Below are 16,549 nucleotides of genomic sequence, written 5' to 3' on the forward strand. Positions count from 1 at the left end.
GCCCACCCCAATGATCCATCAGACAACCCTGAAGCCCGCAGCCCCAGAGTTGTCGCAAGCCAGCTTCGCTCTGGACTTCCGCTTGGGGAACTGTACTGATAAGTCTGGTTCTCTTCCCTGGGGCCTCGCACCCTTTGAGTCCCGGGGTTAAGGGAGTGCCGGCTCCGTTCTTGACTCCAGGGCTTCCTTTGGAGCTGCTGACACCCTTTCTGCAGGGTTTGCTGCTTCCAAAGTGTGGGCGCGTGCAGGCAATGACAACTCTGTTAGGACTGTGGCCCGCTGAGAGACAACTCTACCGTGTAACCCAACTTGGGAGATTTCAGTGGGAGCAAGAAAGTGTCTTGGAATTGATGACACATGAATAATGTCTGACCTTCGCGCTGGGGCGGGGGGCCTTCCATCCCGCGGGCAGGAGCCCTTGCATATGCTGTTCCTGCTCTCTCTCTTCCTTCCTTCTTTTTTTTAAAGATTTATTTATTTATTTATTTATTTGACAGACAGAGATCACAAGTAGGCAGAGAGGCAGGCAGAGAGAGAGAGAGAAGATGAAGCAGGCTCCCTGCGGAGCAGACAGCCCTATGCGGGGCTCTATCCCGGGACCCTGGGATCATGACCCGGGCCGAAGGCAGAGGCTTCAACCCACTGAGCCACCGAGGCGCCCCATCCCTTCCTCCCCTCTTTGCCTGCTTCACCCAATCATCCCTGGTCTCAGCTTCCTCATGTGGCCCCCTGCAGGCTGCCTTCCACGACCATCCCAGGAGTCAGTCCCTTCACTGCCCATGCACATGGTATAGCTGCAATATTACATTTGAGTGCAGGTATGATTTTGGGGGGTCATCTCCCCGGTGAACTGAGGCTTGTGCGTGCAGGGACTTGGGGGCTTTCATTACACCCCAGTATCTAGCTGTGTCCGGCAAGGCGCCGGCAGATTAAAGAATGAATGGAGGCGCCGTTGGGGAACTGGGAGGTCCTCCTGGCCTGTTTGTCTACAAGACATGCTGGGAGTCTCAGCAGTGCAGGGGTGGGGTGGGGGGGTGAAGAGGAGACATGTTGAAGGCTTCTGCACTATACCCCTTCCTTCAGAGGCCTGAATCCAGGCCACTTCTTCTTCAGACGGGAAATGGAGGCCTGTGAGGTCAGATGTCCTGTCTCAATCTGGTGTGCAGAGAGGATGGGGGAGGGTGGGGCGGAGGAGGGGGGCTCACTCCTGGCTGGGGTTCAGAGGAGGTTTGCCGGGGTGGCAGTATCTGACCTCCCCAGGCTTCTGGGTTGGGAGCGGAGCTAGGGTGAGCTTGAGAAACACCAACAGGAAAGCGAAGCCGGGCATGTCAGAAGAGGCAGGTGTGAACACCCAGACTCACCACACGAGGCCCAGTGTCCTTGTAGAGGCCCTGGAAGACAAGAGGCCGAGGTCCTCTTGTCTAGTTTCAAGTTTCCAGAGGGGTGGGGGACTCACCCGCCATCGTCCCCTGTGCCAGGAGGGCTGTGGGAGTCGCTCCGGGATGGCCCTGAGCCCACCTTCCCCTGCTAACCTCTGGGCCAGTTCTGTGGCCCTGCAGAGATGCTGAGAGGATGTGGGGTGGTGAGGTGGGGGCTGAGGCAGGACTCTGGGGGTGCAGAGGCCCGCCTGCTCCCGGAAGGAGGAAGCTGCAAAGGCTGTCTGTGGCTGGGCCTCGGGATCCCCGACCAGAGGAACTTCCTCTTCCTCTCCGGGCAGGTGTAGCTGCCACAGCGGGACCTACACCCTGACCGTGTCATGGATGGGGGCAAGGGGCCCAGACTCAGAGACTTCCTGAGTGGGAGCCTGGCCACCTGGGTGAGGGGGCAGGTGGGAGGCGAGAGGGAAAGGGAAGTGAGCAGCCAGGACGGGCTGGTGCTGGGTTTGGAGGAAGGTCCAGCAGAGTGGGGAGGGGTAGGGAACTGAGGCCAAGGGTGGGCAAAGATGTGGGGCTGGAGAAGTCGAGGTAGCTGTGGGGCAGGAAAAGGAGTCCAGACCCAGGGGCCAGGGGCATTCAGGGAGGAGGTGAGGAGGAGGCTGCGCGGGCTCAGGAGGCTGGTCAGAGGGGCTCGGGAGTCACTCTGCTGGTAGGGGAGTTCCTAACCCAGTCGCCTGACCTGGCTCCGTTCCCCACAGGCGCTGGGACTGGCCGGCCTGGTAGGAGAGGCAGAGGAACCGGAGGGGGAAGAAGAGGAGGAGGGAGAGGGGCCCCTCTGCCCGGAGAAGAAGTTCTTGCATCTCAGCGACGGGGCCTTGCTCCTCCGGGTGCTGGGCATCATGTAAGAAACCACAGGCCAGCCTGGGAGTCTGAGGGGGCCCCTCCCACAACAAGCAGCTGGGAGGAGCCTGAGGGCCGGTGGGAAGAGCCAGGTTGGGGGAGGTGGGGCCTTGATTGTCCCCCCTCCCACCTAGCTCCCTGTGCCCACAGAGCTCCGAGTTCTCGAGGGGGACCTCGAGTAGTCGGTGGCCGAGACGGTCCTGCACCCCGGCGGGTGCGGAACCTGAACCACCTATGGGGCCGGCTGCGGGACTTCTACCAGGTGAGGGGCTGGGAAGGGGCGGCAGAGCCTGGGAGGCCCCCCCCCCGTGGGAAGGCCCCACTCCTAGGTCCTGTCTCCTTTGCCCCCAGGAGGAGCTGCAGCTGCTGATCCTGTCGCCACCCCCAGACCTCCAGACGCTGGGGTTTGACCCCTTCTCAGGTGCTCTCTCCTACCACCCCCCCACCCCACTTCTATCCCCTCGCCCCACTGCTAACTTTCTGTGGCTTGTGCTCCGCAGAGGAGGCGGTGGAGGAGTTGGAAGGCATCCTTCGACTGTTGCTGGGGGCATCAGTGCAGGTGAGCAGGGCAGGGCAGGGTAGGGTCCAGCTCCGACGGAAGACGTGGAGGCTTCCTCTGCCAGCATTTCCGCTGTGTCTCCCCGCAGTGTGAGCACCGGGAACTCTTCATCCGACACATCCAGGGCCTCAGCCTTGAGATCCAGAGTGAGCTGGCTGCTGCCATCCAGGAGGTACTTGGGCTGGTCGAGAGCCTGGGACTGGCACTGCCACCTGGGGGCACCCTGCCCCTCTCCTTCCTCTGCTGAACTGCTCTCCCTACCTGCCCAGGTGACCCAGCCTGGGGCAGGGGTGGTGCTGGCGCTGGCTGGGCCCGAGCCTGGGGAGCTGGAGACTCCAGAACTGGAGATGCTGTCCCGGAACCTGCTGGGGACTTTGTTAAGGCTGGCGCGGGAGCGTGACACGGGGGCCCAGGTAGGAGGCACTGTGACCCAGGTGGAGGAATGGGAGGACTGTGGTGCTCCAGATATGGGAGGAGGGTGATGGGGGTTGGGGCCCAGATGTGGGGTTGGAGTTGAGGGTCTTCAACAAGCAGAACTGCAAGAGCCAGATGTAGCTTGTGGTGACTGGGGGGCATGGGTTGGGTTACCTCTGGCTTCTGACCCTCAACTTCCCACAGCGGGTGGCTGAACTGCTGCTGGAGAGAGAGCCGGCCCCCTTGTTGCCAGAGGCTCCTGCCAGGACTCCCCCAGAGGGCTCCTCCCACCACCTGGCCTTGCAGCTGGCCAATGCTAAGGCCCAGCTGCGGCGCCTGAGGCAGGAGCTGTGAGTACCCCAGTCTTGGTCGCCCCTGGAGGGAGAGGGGCGATTAGACGTGGATAGAGACGTGGTGGCATTGGGCCTCGGGGTTCTGGGTCCCCAGGACCCTCCAGCGTCCCTTTTCTCCAGGGAGGAGAAGGCGGAGCTGCTGCTAGACTCCCAGGCAGAGGTGCAGGGCCTGGAGGCCGAAATCCGACGGCTCCGCCAGGAGGTGCGCTCAGATGCTCCCTGCCGCTGCCGCATTCCCTAGCCCTCTCCTCACGCCTCCTCTGTCCCATCGCTTGCCCCGACCTGGGCTCCTTCCCCTCCCCTAATCCCTCTGGCCCGCGGCTGGCCGTCCCCAGCTCCGCACCGTCTGACTCAGGCCCAGGCGCTGTCAGGACAGGCCAAGCGGGCCGAGTTGTACCGCGAGGAGGTTGAGGCGCTGCGGGAGCGGGCCGGTCGCCTGCCCCGCCTGCAGGAGGAGCTGCGACGCTGTCGCGAGCGGCTGCAGGTGGCCGAGGCTTGCAAAAGCCAGCTGGAGGTGAGACGGGAGGCGGGGCCTGAAGAGGGCGGGGACTCCGGGCGGGGCCTGGAGGCGGGGCTTGCTGGGGACCCGGTGGACCAGGAGGGGAAGCGAATTTGGGCCCGGAGAAGAAAGGGCGGGGTCTAACGGACAGAGCAGTCACGGCTAGGAGAAATGGGTGAGGTGGTGTCTAGGGAGAGGCTGTCTGGAGAATGGGGCAGACGGAGAGGAGAGGTGGGGGCGGTAGGTAAGGGTAGGTCCTGGAGAGGAGGGTGGGGCCGAGTGCTGGCGAAGAACTGTCTGGAGAGCGCCCTTCGCAGTGGAGCCTAGAGGGATGCCACCTTGGGAGGGGGTTCTTGGGGGAGAAGGGGCCGGGCCTACATCGGAGGGGGCGGGGCCAGATGCTAAGGAACTGGTACCTGGATGGACCCTGGAGAGGGAGGAGTAGGTGGGAGGGAGAGGTGGGGCCTGGAGAGCACGTGGGCGCAGGGTCGCAAGAAGGAGGGAAGGCGGGGTTTGTGGCCCTGGAGTGCTTGAGGGGGCAGCATCACATCGCCACTTGTTTCTGCTCCCCGCCACCAGGAGGAACGGGTTCTCTCCAGGACTCTGGAAGCTTCCAAGGCGCTCCTGGAGGAGCAGCTGGAGGCTTCTCAAGAGCGCTGCGCTAGGCTGCACGAGGCTCAGCGTGAGAATCTGCTGCTGCGGACCCGTTTGGGCGAGGCCCATGCGGTGAGATGGCCCGAGTGACCCCCAGTCAGTGTCATCTGTGACCCCTGGCGACCCCAGTGGTTCCCCCAGAGTTCTCTAGTGCTCCCTAGAACCTCTGACTCCTTGTTTCCCCTAGTGATCTAGCCCACACGTTGGCCTGGCCGTGGTGGGCAAGGCTTGTCTGACCCTGCCCCGCCCCCAGGAGCTGGACACTCTGCGGCATCAGGTGGAGCAGCTGGCAGAGGAGAACGTGGAGCTGGAGCTGGAGCTTCAGCGGAGCCTGGAGCCGCCGCTGGGGTCTCCGGGGGAGGGTGAGTAGGGCCCTGGTGGAGGGCCTGGGACTGTGGGGCTGGCTGCCTGTTTTCCTGCAACTCTAGTGGGGATGGCTTCTGACTTCATTTTCTTCCCAGGGGGGGAGGAACCAGGGATCTTGGCAAAGGGTACCGAGGGGTCCTCACCTCATCTCCCATGTCCCAGCCCCTGTGCCAGGAGCAGTCCCCTCACTTCATGATGAAGTGAGAGAGGCAGAGGCTGGGCGGTTGCAGACCCTGGAGAGGGAGAATCGGGAGCTTCGGTCCCTGCTGCAGGGGCTCCGGGGGCAGCCTGAGGGCCAGGTGAGTCCCCTCCTCCACCCATCCTAGTTGGTCCTTCCCTGCCTCCTCCTGGGGGCTTGACCCTTCCTCTCATGTGCCCTCAGCACCCCCTGCTGGAGGAGCGGAGCGAGGACTCCTTGGTTCCAGAGCTGCATGCGGCTCCCCAGACTTGCCTGGCCTCAGACGTGGGACCCCAGGGTTTGGTTGGCCAGGTGGGGGATGAAGGCACCGAGGCCTCGGGCCCAGCTTCCCCAGTACCAGACTCGGCCCTTGAGAGAGTAGCTGTGCTTCCGCAGGCTTCTGACTCAGACGCACAGGTGATACAAAGGCCCCTCCTGATGGCTGCCACGGCCCCCCAGACCTCAGACTTGACCCTCCAGGAATCAGGCCACGTTGGAGCAACACAAGAGCTCCTGGAGAAGGCCAGCCATGGAGCCCTTCTCCAGACTCCCAGCACTGTGGTCTCCCCTCAAGGTCCAGGGGTGGAAACTCAGGCGGAGCTGTTGGGAGGAGAGACTGGAGAGTCAGGGCCCAAAGCTCAGGTGCTGAGACAGGAGGGCCCTGCATGCAAGCCTGGACCCTCAGAGCCCAGCCTCCGTGCGCAGCTGGAGGAGCAGGAGACCCTAGGCCAAGGGCAGGACCTGCCCCAAGGGCAGAGAGAGGCCAGAGAGCATGAACAGAAACTGGAGGGGACGGTTGGAGACCCAGGCCAGCAAAATCCCCAGCAGAAGCCAGAAGGGGCCCTAGAGGCCCAGACCTGGGAAGGGCCCATCCCAGGGGAGATCCTGGCTGATGATGTCCCCGAGCAGGAGGCCATGAGGGAGGAGGTGACAAGACTCAGGAGAGAGGCCGAGGCCCTTGGAGCGGAGCTAGAGACTCAGGCCCAGAGGCTTGAGGCCCGAGGCAAGGAGGCTGCCCGCCTCTCTGAGGAGCTGGCTCAGGCACGGAGGGCAGAGACGGAGGCCCATCGGGAGGTGGAGGCCCAGGCCCGGGAGCAGGCTCGACTGCGGGAAGCAGTGGAGGCAGCCGGCCGGGAGCTGGAGGCCGTGTCTCGGGAACGGGAGGCGCTGGTGGAGGCCCTGGCAGCCGCAGGCCGAGAGCGGAGGCAGTGGGAGCGCGAGGGGCCCAGACTGCGGGCCCGGGCGGAGGCAGCGGAGGAGAGGCTGCAAATGCTGGAGAGCGATGGCCGCCGGCACCTGCAGGAGGCCGAGAGGGAGAAGCAGGCCCTCAAGGAGGTATGTCCGTCCGGGCTCACAGCCTGGGTGGGAAGTAGGGTTCTGGGCCAGTTGCTGGGGTTTGGGTTATCAATTCCATCAGTGGCCCCAGAGTGCTCGGCATCTACTGGGGCTGGAGAGAGAAAGGCAAAGTCCACCCCTGCCCTCCAAGAGGTGCTGGGCCCAGGACACAGGACTGATGGATGTCCCCTCTCTCTGGTGGGGCAGGCCATAGGAGGGGATGAGAGTGTGGGTACGGAGCCAGACTGCCTGGGGGGTTCAGTCCGGGCTCTCAGACTGTGGGAGCCGACTCTCCACCCGATTCCTCCTTCTATAAAATGGGGGCGCTCTTCATTGCTATCTCGGGTCTTTCGGGAAACCAAGGAAGATAACTGTGTGATGAGCCTAGTTTATGCTGGGCAAAGGCTCAAGACGTGTTAATTATATTTTTAAAAGATCTATTTATTTATTTTTATTTTGAGAGAAGGGGGAAAGGGGCAGGGAGTGAGGGTGAGGGAAGGAGTGAATGTCAAGCAGACTCCAACACGGGGCTCGATCCCACGACCCTGAGATCATGACCTGAGCCGAAATCAAGAGTGGGACGGTTCACTGACTGAGCCATCCGGGTGCCCCAAGACATGTTGATTATTATTAATATTATTTTTAAGATTTTAAAATTTATTTTAGAGAGAGAGAGAGTGAGTGCAGGGGGAGTGGCAGAGGTAAAGGGAGACAAGCAGACTGCCCACTGAGCAGGGATCCTGACCTGGGGCTCGATCCCAGGACCCCAAGATTATGACCTGGGCTGAAATCAAGAGTCAGACACTCAAGCAGCTGAGCCACTCAGGTGCCCCAAGACCTGTTGCAAAGGGTGCAGGAGGCCATGGCGGAGGGAGCTGGTGCTGGGGTGGAGGCAAGGAGGCTTCGGAGAAGGGTGTGAGGAACGGACACGGGCTCCCACTAGGTGGGAAGGACACTTTAGAGGGACCAGCATGTGTGGAGACCTGAAGGCATTACGGATGCTCAGGTGCCTGACGGGTGGGGGTTCACCAGCAGGTTTGTACTGGGCAGGGCCTCATCTTCCTTTCAAGCTGAGGAAGGAGTTGTGGTGGTTCTTGGGAAGGAAATGATCTCAATGACCTTTACATGAGGGCCATGACCTTTAAACCCAGCAGGGTGTTGAAGGGGGGGCCCGAGTTGCGAGGCCCCTCGGGGAAAGTAGAGGAAGCTAGGAGGCGATAGGAAGGGTGTTCAGGCCCGGGGCCCCGTGCTACAGGGGCGGGGTGTGCACACTAGGAATCAAATCTTCCAGCTGAGCAGTTTCCAGTCTCATCCCTGTTGTCCAGATGAGGACCCCGAGATTCAGAAAGAAGGGGTCATTTGCTGAGAGCCCCCTTGGGCGGAGAGGAGCTAGAACACACTGTTGGGTTGACCCGGGGTGAGGTGTCAGGCAGAGCAGGGCAGGGGAGTGGGGGAATGGGGGTGCGGGTGGGAAGGTAGGTGGAGAGGGGTCTCTGGGGTTCACTGTGTAGGATGTGACTGAGCCACGCTGTCAGGCACACCTGGCTTCTGGCCCAGATCTCCGACCAGCTGGCTGTGCTGTTAGGGGCTTGTTCCTTAACCTGTCTCGTGCCCTGGGAAGCTCGAATTCAGATGACCTGCCCTCCGGGCGAATGTGGAGAGCTGGGGGCAGCTGGGGAGTGGGGATGCCAGCAGGCGTTCAGGGCAGGTGAGGGTAAGGCGTGCTCTGAGGACTGAGCGCTGGAAGAGCGTGAGGACAAAGGGGAATTTTGTGAGATTTCCTGGGCAGAGCAGTTCCTGGTGATAACTGGGTGTGGTGTAGGCGGAGGTGGCTAGACCGTGGAAGTTAGGGAACCTGAGGCCAGGTGGCCCATCCCTGTGGGCTGGGTGGAGGGCAAGAGATGCAGTGGTTGGCAGGGTGCTGAGGGCCTGGAAGGGGCCAGTTCTGGGGTCTGGCCGGAGGTTCAGGTTTCTTCATGGGTACCATTGTTCTTTCTACCCTTAGCCCTTGGGTTCTCCTGGGTGTGGGCCAACAGGCATCAGGACCTCATGGTCCTGTAGTTTTTCCAGTGAGAGGCAGTGGCCAAGGGTGTCCAGAAGGACAGTGGCTCCAGGGGAGACTCGGTGGGGTTGCAAACCCAGGAAGGTCAGAGCAGCAGCGGTAGACTTGGTGTCCAGAGACAGGTTTTGGTAGGCAGCTGGTCCGAGTTGGCCCTGGCTTGTGGTTACATCCTGCCAGGCCCCTGCATCTCAGAATGGTTTGGTCTATCTCTGCATCCCGCTCTGCCCCCTTCCGCAATGGTGCGGCCCAACCGCCACAGGACTCCTGGCCTGGCCCTCAGCATCTCTCCCCACCCACCAGCCCCTTCTGTGGTTGGGCCTGACATTCACCCAGTTCCTGTCCTCTGTCCCCATCTCTCTGTGGCCCAGGGCACTCCTCCTGTCTGCCTCCTCCAAATCCCTCTTTCCCTCAAACGTGGCCAGCATGGCCTCATCACGTAGGACACGGCTCGCTGCCACTGGGCGCACGAGGAACCGTGGGCTCAGAGAGGTAAAGACACTTGCCTGGCAAGCGTCTTTGACTCCTGGGCCAGGGGTCTCCTTCCCCCGCCGCCAAGCTTACTTCCCAGCTCCTCCGTAGTCACTCTGCGAGGTGTCTGGGCTTTGTTCCCATTTTACAGATGGAGGAGTAGAAGGCCAAAGGGTTAAAGATCTTGGCCCAGGGTGGGGCGCCTGGCTTGCTCCATCAGTAGAGGATGTGACTCTAGATCTCAGCATTGTGAGAACCTATTTAAAAAGATATTTGCCTAGGGTGACGGAGGAAAGACAGAAAGCTAGGTCTCCAGACGCCATCTGGCCCTCCCTGGGGAAGGGAGGATGGGGGAGGATGGGGGAGGGTGGTGGTCTTCCCTTCCTGCTCTGAGCCTGCTGTGCCTGCCCTCAGGAGCTGGAGAAGGCCGTGGTGCGGGGCCAGGAGCTGGGCACACGGCTGGAGCATCTGCAGAGCGAGCTGAAGCAGGCGGCCCTGGAGCGCCAGGAATTTCTGCGGGAGCAAGAGTTCCAGCACCAGAGGTGTGGGTGTGGCCCCAGGGCAGAGAGGGGGCAGCCAGGGCCGGGGGAGGGGTCGGTGCCACAGCTTCTCCGGACAGGTACCAGGGCCTGGAGCGGCGGCTGGAAGCTGAGCTGCAGGCGGCGGCCACAAGCAAGGAGGAGGCCCTGAGGGAGCTCAAGACCAGGGCTCTGCAGCTGGAAGAGGAGCTGGTCCAGGTGAGGCGTGCGGAGCACCCGCAGCCTCGTCCTACCCCGCCCTCCATCCTGCCTGCTCACGTCCAGGGCTGCGCACGCTCCGGTCCCTCTAGCCCTGTGCTGGTCTTGCCCCTTGATTTTTGGCCCGTCCCTTGCCTTGTGCCCCATTTGGGGGCATCTTGGAGAGTGCCCCGTGCTTGGGGGTCAGGCGGACTCTGCCCAGGCCCTGGAGTCTTCTGGGGCTGTGGAGCCTTGTTTCCCTCATTCCTCTGGCGGACATACTCCAGCGGCTCTGCTTGGAGGTGCCGGCTGTGTTTCTCCAGGTTCTCACCGCTCCCGAGTGAGCTCGGTTACTGCCCTTGTTCTTGGCTGGCCATCATTTCTGAGGCTCCCAGCTCAGGGCTCAGCTCTGGGGTGTGGGGAGGCCGAAGAGCAGGCAAAGGACACAGGTCACCATAACACGGGGTGTCAGGGGACAGCGGGCCCCCAGCAGAGCCCCTGGTGGGTGCATGTAGGCTTGGCTGGGGGGAAAGTGGTGTTGAAACCCGGGGCCCAGAGGCAAAGCAGGGTGGAGAGAGGCTGGAAAATGCTGTAGAACTGAGTGACACAGAGCAGGGCAGATGGAGAGTGACAGATGGACCTGCGGGAGCCAGGAGCGTGGGGTGGGGGAACCCATGATGGATGGGGCAGGGGCGCAGCCGAAGAGGTGAGGGTCCCCTGGGTTAGGTCCTTGCACCATCCTGAGGCCTCCTCCACGCTCCTGCGTGACCTCCCGGGGCCTCTCCTTGCAGCTGCGCCAGGGTCCCGAGGGGCTGGGGTCGGACGGGCACGCTGAGCCGAGGACCCCGGGGGCCCAGAGTGGGCGGCTCATCGAGGTGGAGCGCAGCGTGAGTGTCGCCCGTGGCGGGCACGGGGAGGGGGGTTTGGCCCAGTGGCCTGGCCCCTGCTGACCCCCCACTCCCCTCTGGGCAGAATGCGACACTGGTGGCCGAGAAGGTGGCTCTGCAGGGGCAGCTGCAGCACCTGGAGGGACAGCTGGGGAGCCTGCAGGGGCGCGCCCAGGAGCTCCTGCTGCAGAGCCAGCGCGCCCAGGAGTACAGCAGCCGCCTGCAGGTGGGTGGCGGTCTGGGTGCCCTGTCCCCTGCCCTAGCTCACGCCCCCTTTCCTTTGCCACCCACTGTTTTCTCTGCCCTAGATCCCAGCCTACTGCCCTTCCTGTTCCCTTGTGCCTGACCTCTGAACACCCCAATTGGCACCCCTCTTCCCTGCTCCTGCTCCCTTGTACTTGCCCCTTCTGCCCCGTCTTCCCCCTTCCCCTCCCTCTGTGGTTTTGCTCAGCTCCATCCCTTTCAACAGCCAGCCCTTAGTCCCTACCGCTTTCCCTGCCCTTACCCCGCCCTGGCTGCCCCCCGCACCCCGCACTGTGCCTCTTGCCCTCCCCTCCACGGCCTGGCACCAGCACCCATCTCCGTGATACCGCTCCCCTCTCCTTGCCTACTAACCCTGCCTCTGCTTTCTGTTCCCTGTCGCCCCCGCTCCAGCGCTCTGCCTCTGTAGTTCTCTCGTGGATCCTCTGCCCTGCCCCTTGCCTTTTGCGCCCAGTCCCTTGCCTCTTTTAGAACTGGGATCACACCCGCTCTTCTGTCTAGGCTGAGAAGTCTGTGCTGGAGATGCAAGGGCAGGAGCTGCACCGGAAGCTGGGGGTGCTGGAGGAGGAGGTGCGGGTGGCACGGCAGTCCCAGGAGGAGACCCGGGGGCAGCAGCAAGCTCTGCTTCGAGATCACGAGGCCCTGGCCCAGCTGCAGCGGCGGCAGGAGGCTGAGCTAGAAGGACTGCTGGTGCGGCACCGTGACCTCAAGGCTAACATGCGGGCCCTGGAGCTGGCCCACCGGGAGCTGCAGGGTCGGTGAGCCTCCGCTAGACTCCGGGCTTCTCTTCCCAGCACCCCCAGCCTGCGTGGAGCAGACTCCCTGGGTGGGTATGACCGTCCCCTGCTCCCCCTGCCCGGAAGCACCACCACTCAACACAGCCACCTCTGCTGCCGTGGCCTCACGTGTGGCTGGGGTCTGGGCTGAGCTCACCCCGAGGCTCGTTCGTCATGGGCAGTGGTGGGCACCCCGCCCAGCATTCTGCTCCTTGGCTTTGTTTGGGGGCCAGTGCTTAGGAGAGGGCGGACCCCAGAGAGTCCGGCCGCCCGCTTGCCCCGGCCCCAGGTCTCTGCAGCCCTCTCGGTCCCTGTGCATCCCAGGCACGAGCAGCTGCAAGCCCAGAGGGCCAGCGTGGAGGCGCAGGAGGTGGCCTTGCTGGCAGAGCGAGAACGCCTGATGCAGGATGGGCATCGGCAGCGCGGCCTGGAGGAGGAGCTGCGGAGGCTGCAGAGCGAGCATGACAGGTACCAGCCCCTGCACGGGCCCCGCCACTCTTGGGCCAGGTCTCTGTGTTCCTGTCTGCGAAGTGGGTTGGTGGTGTGTTAGTCACTGTCCCTGTGGGATCCCGCTTTGGCTCCTCTCCCCCAGGGGGGCTCTTCTGGCCCCCGTGGGAGGCCTGGGAGGGGGACCGAGTGCCCTCGGAGAGCAACTCTTCTGGGTTCTGCAGGGCTCAGAAGCTGCTGGCCGAGGTGTCACGGGAGCGGGGTGAGCTGCAGGGGGAACGTGGGGAGCTGCGGGGCCGGCTGGCGCGGCTGGAGCTGGAGCGGGCCCAGCTGGAGGTGCAGAGCCAGCGTCTGCGTGAGTCCAACCAGCAGCTAGACCTCAGCGCCTGCCGGCTGACCACGCAGTGCGAGGTGTGGTGAGCGGTGGGCGGCGGCCTGCTGGGGGCTGGGGAGTGGTCCGTGGGGGGTTGGGCAAGGAGGGGGGGGTGGAAGGTAGCCACCTGGAGCCCCGTTAAATCCCCCACCTGCCCTACTGTCTGCCCTCTCCACACCCCCAGCTGTTGACCGAGCTTCGGAGCGCCCAGGAAGAGGAGAACCGGCAGCTACTTGCTGAGGTTCAGGCCCTGAGCCGGGAGAACCGGGAGCTCCTGGAGCGCAGCCTGGAGAGCCGGGACCACCTGCACCGCGAGCAGCGCGAGTACCTGTGAGCAGGCCGTGGGGGGCCCAGCTCGGCTGCCCAGAGCGGGGGCGGGTCCCGGAGACCCCTGTGCCTGCTTGTGGGGAGATGCCCAGGGAAAGGGCTGGGGCTGACCACCTGGGACTCAGGACAGCAGCGGTTCGCCAACACCGGATTAGCCCCGGTGTCCTGAGCCTCCCTCCTGCCTGGCCTCATGCCTGTGTCCTCCCTCATGCTTGCAGGGACCAGCTCAATGCGTTGCGCCGTGAGAAGCAGAAGCTGGTGGAGAAGATCATGGACCAGTACCGAGTGCTGGAGCCCGGGCCCCTGCCCCGGATCAAGTGAGGGGCCCGTCTACCCCCTGGAGCCGGGGATCCTCCCAACCTCTGCCCCTGCCCTGCCCGCTCCAGGCCCCGATGAGGGTTTGCCTGGCTTTTGCCATCCCCAACGTGGCCCTCTTGTCCCTCCTTCCTCCCTGGCCTTACCCCCTCTTGTGCCCTCTTGCCCCCAGGAAGGGCAGCTGGTTGGCAGACAAGGTGAAGAGGCTGATGCGGCCCCGGCGGGAGGGGGGCCCCCATGGGGGGCCACGCCTGGGGGCCGATGGGGCTGGCAGCACCGAGAGCCTGGGGGGCCCCCCAGAGACGGAGCTCTCCGAGGGCAGGGAGGCAGATGGGACAGGTGGGTCTGGGGGCCAGGTGACCAGGATGGTCCCTACCCCATGTCTCCTATCCTCACCCTGGTGCTTGCCAATGCCCTTGGTCTCTCCCTTCATCTTGAGTACCCCGCTGGCCTTCCCTGTTGCAAGCCCCTCAGCTCGTACCTCCCTCCTGCCAGCGCTGCCGCCCTTCCCGTCCTGCCCGTCCGCAGCAGTGTTAGGACCTCAGAGCAGCAGGGGACTTGAGCAAGAGGTCATTTATCCCAGGCCCAGGGAGGGGACATGCCTTGCCCAAGGTCACACAGTGGGTCAGTGTCAGAGCCCTAGTGTCAGAGGCTCAGGCCAGCCTCCTGCCGCCTCCGTCCTTCACGCAGACCTCACCCCTGCCTCTTGCGGCCTCCTTTCCTTGCCCTTTCGCAGCTTCACCCCGCTCGCCCCTCCGCTCTGCCCAGCCCCTCCCTGCACAGCTCCACACCCTGCCTCCCTATACCTTTGCAGGATCCCTTTCCCCTGCACCCATGCGCCGGGCCCAGAGCTCCCTCTGCCTTCGGGATGAGACTCTGGCAGGGGGGCGGCGGCGGAAACTCAGCTCGAGACTCCCGGTGGGGCGAAGCTCTGAGTCGTTCAGCCCCGGGGACACCCCCAGGCAGCGATTCCGACAGCGCAGGCCGGGCCCCCTGGGCGCGCCCACCTCCCATGGCAAAGGTGAGAGACCAGGGTCCCTGCTCCCATTTGCTCTCCGGCTCCCTTGGACCCAGCAGCCCCTTGGCTTTCCCTCCTATCCCTTGGGTCTCCGCACAAGCCCTGCCCACCTCTGCTCTGGTCCCCATGGCCCATTGGCTGCCTTGTGCTCCCCCAGGACGCAGCGTGGGGTGGGATGGCTCTATCGAGACCCTGTCAGAACACAAAGCCGATGCTAACGGAGAGGGTGAGTGGGGGTATCTGCCTTGCCTGGGGCCCGTGGTTCATCCACTCATCTACTTGACAATGAGCCTTTACTGAGTGCCAGGTGATATGCTAGGGATACAGCAGGGGATACAGCTGGAGATACATCAGGGAGCATTCGGGTGCAGGAGGGAGATAGTAAACAACATGCATAAAAATAGTAATTATCTACAATGGCCCTGTCCAGTAGCAATAGGACGTGAGCTACATGCGTAATTTAAAATTTTCTAGTAGCCTCATCAGAAAAGTAAAAGGAGGGGTGCCTGAGTGGCTCAGTGGGTTAAGCCTCTGCCTTTGGCTCAGGTCATGATCTCAGGGTCCTGGGATCGAGCCCCACATCGGGCTCTCTGCTCAGCGAGGAGCCTGCTTCCCTTCCTCTCTCTCTCTGCCTGCCTCTCTGCCCACTTGTGATCTCTGTCTGTCAAATAAATAAATAAAATCTTAAAAAAAAAAAAAAGTAAAAGGAGACAGGTAAAATTAATTTTTTAAAAAGATTTTATTTATTTATGGGGAAAAAGACAGGGATAACAAGGAGAGTGGGAGCAGGGAGTCCCCACTCAGCAGGGAGTCCAATGTGGGGCTTGATCCCAGGATCTTGGGATCATGACCTGAGCCGAAAGCAGACACTTAATGACTGAGCCACCCAGGCATCCCCCTGGCTTTTTTTTTTTTTTTATGGCTTTATTTATTCAGGTAAAATTAATTTTAATAACATATTTTATTTATCCCATTATACCTGAACTGTTACCATTTCAACCTGTCATCAGTGCGGAAATTCATTAATGAGATATTTTAATTAATTAGTTAATCCTTCATTAACGAGATAGTTTGTATTATTTTTTCTTGCTACGACCTTGAGCCCAGTGGCCGTTTTACACTCCAGCACGTGGAAGTTCAGATGGGCCACATCTCATGTGCTTGGTCCCACGCTGGGCGGCTCAGCCCCAGAATGTTAGGGGATGGCCACGCTCTGGGAAGGACGGAGAGCAGGGGGAAGGAGGTCAGGAGCGCTGGGTGGGGCAGGTTGCGATTTTGACTATAGTGCTCAGGGTGGTCCTGAGAGAGGAGGTGAAGTGGGAGCAAATAGGAGATGAGGGTTTTTCCTGTCAACATGCCTAGGGACAAGCATTTCAGGCAGAGGGAACAGCTGAAGCAAAGGCCCGGCAAGTTCAAGGACAGGCAAGGTGGCCAGTGCAGCTGGAGTGAGGCGGCGGGGAGCTGAGGCGGGCTGCAAGGGGCAGTGGGAGGGGCAGAAGGTGGAGGGCCCTGGGGGGTGCCTCGAATGCTGGGAGCTCCTGTGGGAGCAGGTCTGAGCTGAGCCTTCCCCTTCAGGCCTCGAGGTGCAGGAGCCGGAGAAACGCCCTCTCGCCCCTTCCCTCAGCCAGTGACGCCCTGTGGACTGGGGGCTTGGGAGTGCGGTCCTCTCACTACCGGAGTCCCAGTGCGGGCCTCTGGCCGCCCAAGAATTCAGGGATCCAGGCCACCTGCCTGGAGGCCTGGGCCCCCAGCTCCTCCGAGGCCTACCCTGGGGCCCTGAGATGGAGCAGGGATAAGCCTGTGGACAGAGGGGACAGCTGGTCCCCAGGAGCAGCTCCTCTCCAGGGTCCTGGCTCTGCCTTGCGGCCCCCGCTGAGGAGGCCGGCTCTGGGTGACCCCCCAGTTGAAGGAGATGGGCAGAGGTGGGCACGAGAGCCCGCTGCCTGGTCTGGGCGGGGAGCCAAGGACCGTTCACAGGGGAGGGTGACCTGGGCCCCTCTCTGAGCTGTATCTGGGATGCGAGGGTCATGAGAATAAAGCTGGGATAGGACCAACTGAATTTGTGTTCTGTGTCTGCTGGCCATATCCAGGAGTCCCAGGGCACCTGCGATGCACACAGCCGAAGTCTGTGTGGGCTGGGTTCCTCCGTGCCCGTGGGCTTCCTCACCCTGCCCAGGGCGGCAAAGGGCTTTCTTCGAGAGATGAGCTAGTCGGGCTCGCTTGGATGTCCCAGTGGGCTGGGGAGGTAGGGTTCTGGGCAGCCCA

General features: G+C 62.5%; 1 protein-coding gene across 3 annotated transcripts; it reads left to right on the forward strand.

Annotated features, from left to right (window-relative positions):
• The first annotated feature begins 1,717 nt into the window (after positions 1-1,717).
• On the forward strand, positions 1,718-16,339 carry CCDC88B (coiled-coil domain containing 88B). Of its 3 annotated transcripts, none has more exons than XM_047690642.1 (27): positions 1,718-1,816; positions 2,135-2,277; positions 2,427-2,538; positions 2,628-2,697; positions 2,777-2,835; positions 2,924-3,007; positions 3,105-3,248; positions 3,454-3,599; positions 3,723-3,804; positions 3,958-4,116; positions 4,681-4,827; positions 5,009-5,117; positions 5,284-5,420; positions 5,504-6,634; positions 9,579-9,706; positions 9,784-9,901; positions 10,672-10,767; positions 10,853-10,993; positions 11,530-11,786; positions 12,129-12,272; positions 12,476-12,662; positions 12,809-12,954; positions 13,170-13,268; positions 13,439-13,463; positions 14,081-14,287; positions 14,442-14,510; positions 15,860-16,339. In XM_047690642.1, exons 1-27 carry the CDS (start codon positions 1,757-1,759, stop codon positions 16,286-16,288), a joined length of 4,629 nt encoding a protein of 1,542 aa, XP_047546598.1. In that variant the 5' UTR covers positions 1,718-1,756; the 3' UTR covers positions 16,289-16,339. The 3 variants fall into 3 exon arrangements, with proteins under 3 accessions (XP_047546598.1, XP_047546599.1, XP_047546600.1); XM_047690643.1 differs by having other exon boundaries at positions 13,439-13,605; positions 15,860-16,046; XM_047690644.1 differs by lacking the exons at positions 13,439-13,463; positions 14,442-14,510; positions 15,860-16,339 and having other exon boundaries at positions 14,081-14,267.
• The last annotated feature ends 210 nt before the right edge of the window (positions 16,340-16,549 follow it).

This window comes from Lutra lutra, chromosome 10 (genome assembly GCF_902655055.1).
Source record: "Lutra lutra chromosome 10, mLutLut1.2, whole genome shotgun sequence".
In the NCBI taxonomy this organism is placed as follows: Eukaryota; Metazoa; Chordata; class Mammalia; order Carnivora; family Mustelidae; genus Lutra; species Lutra lutra.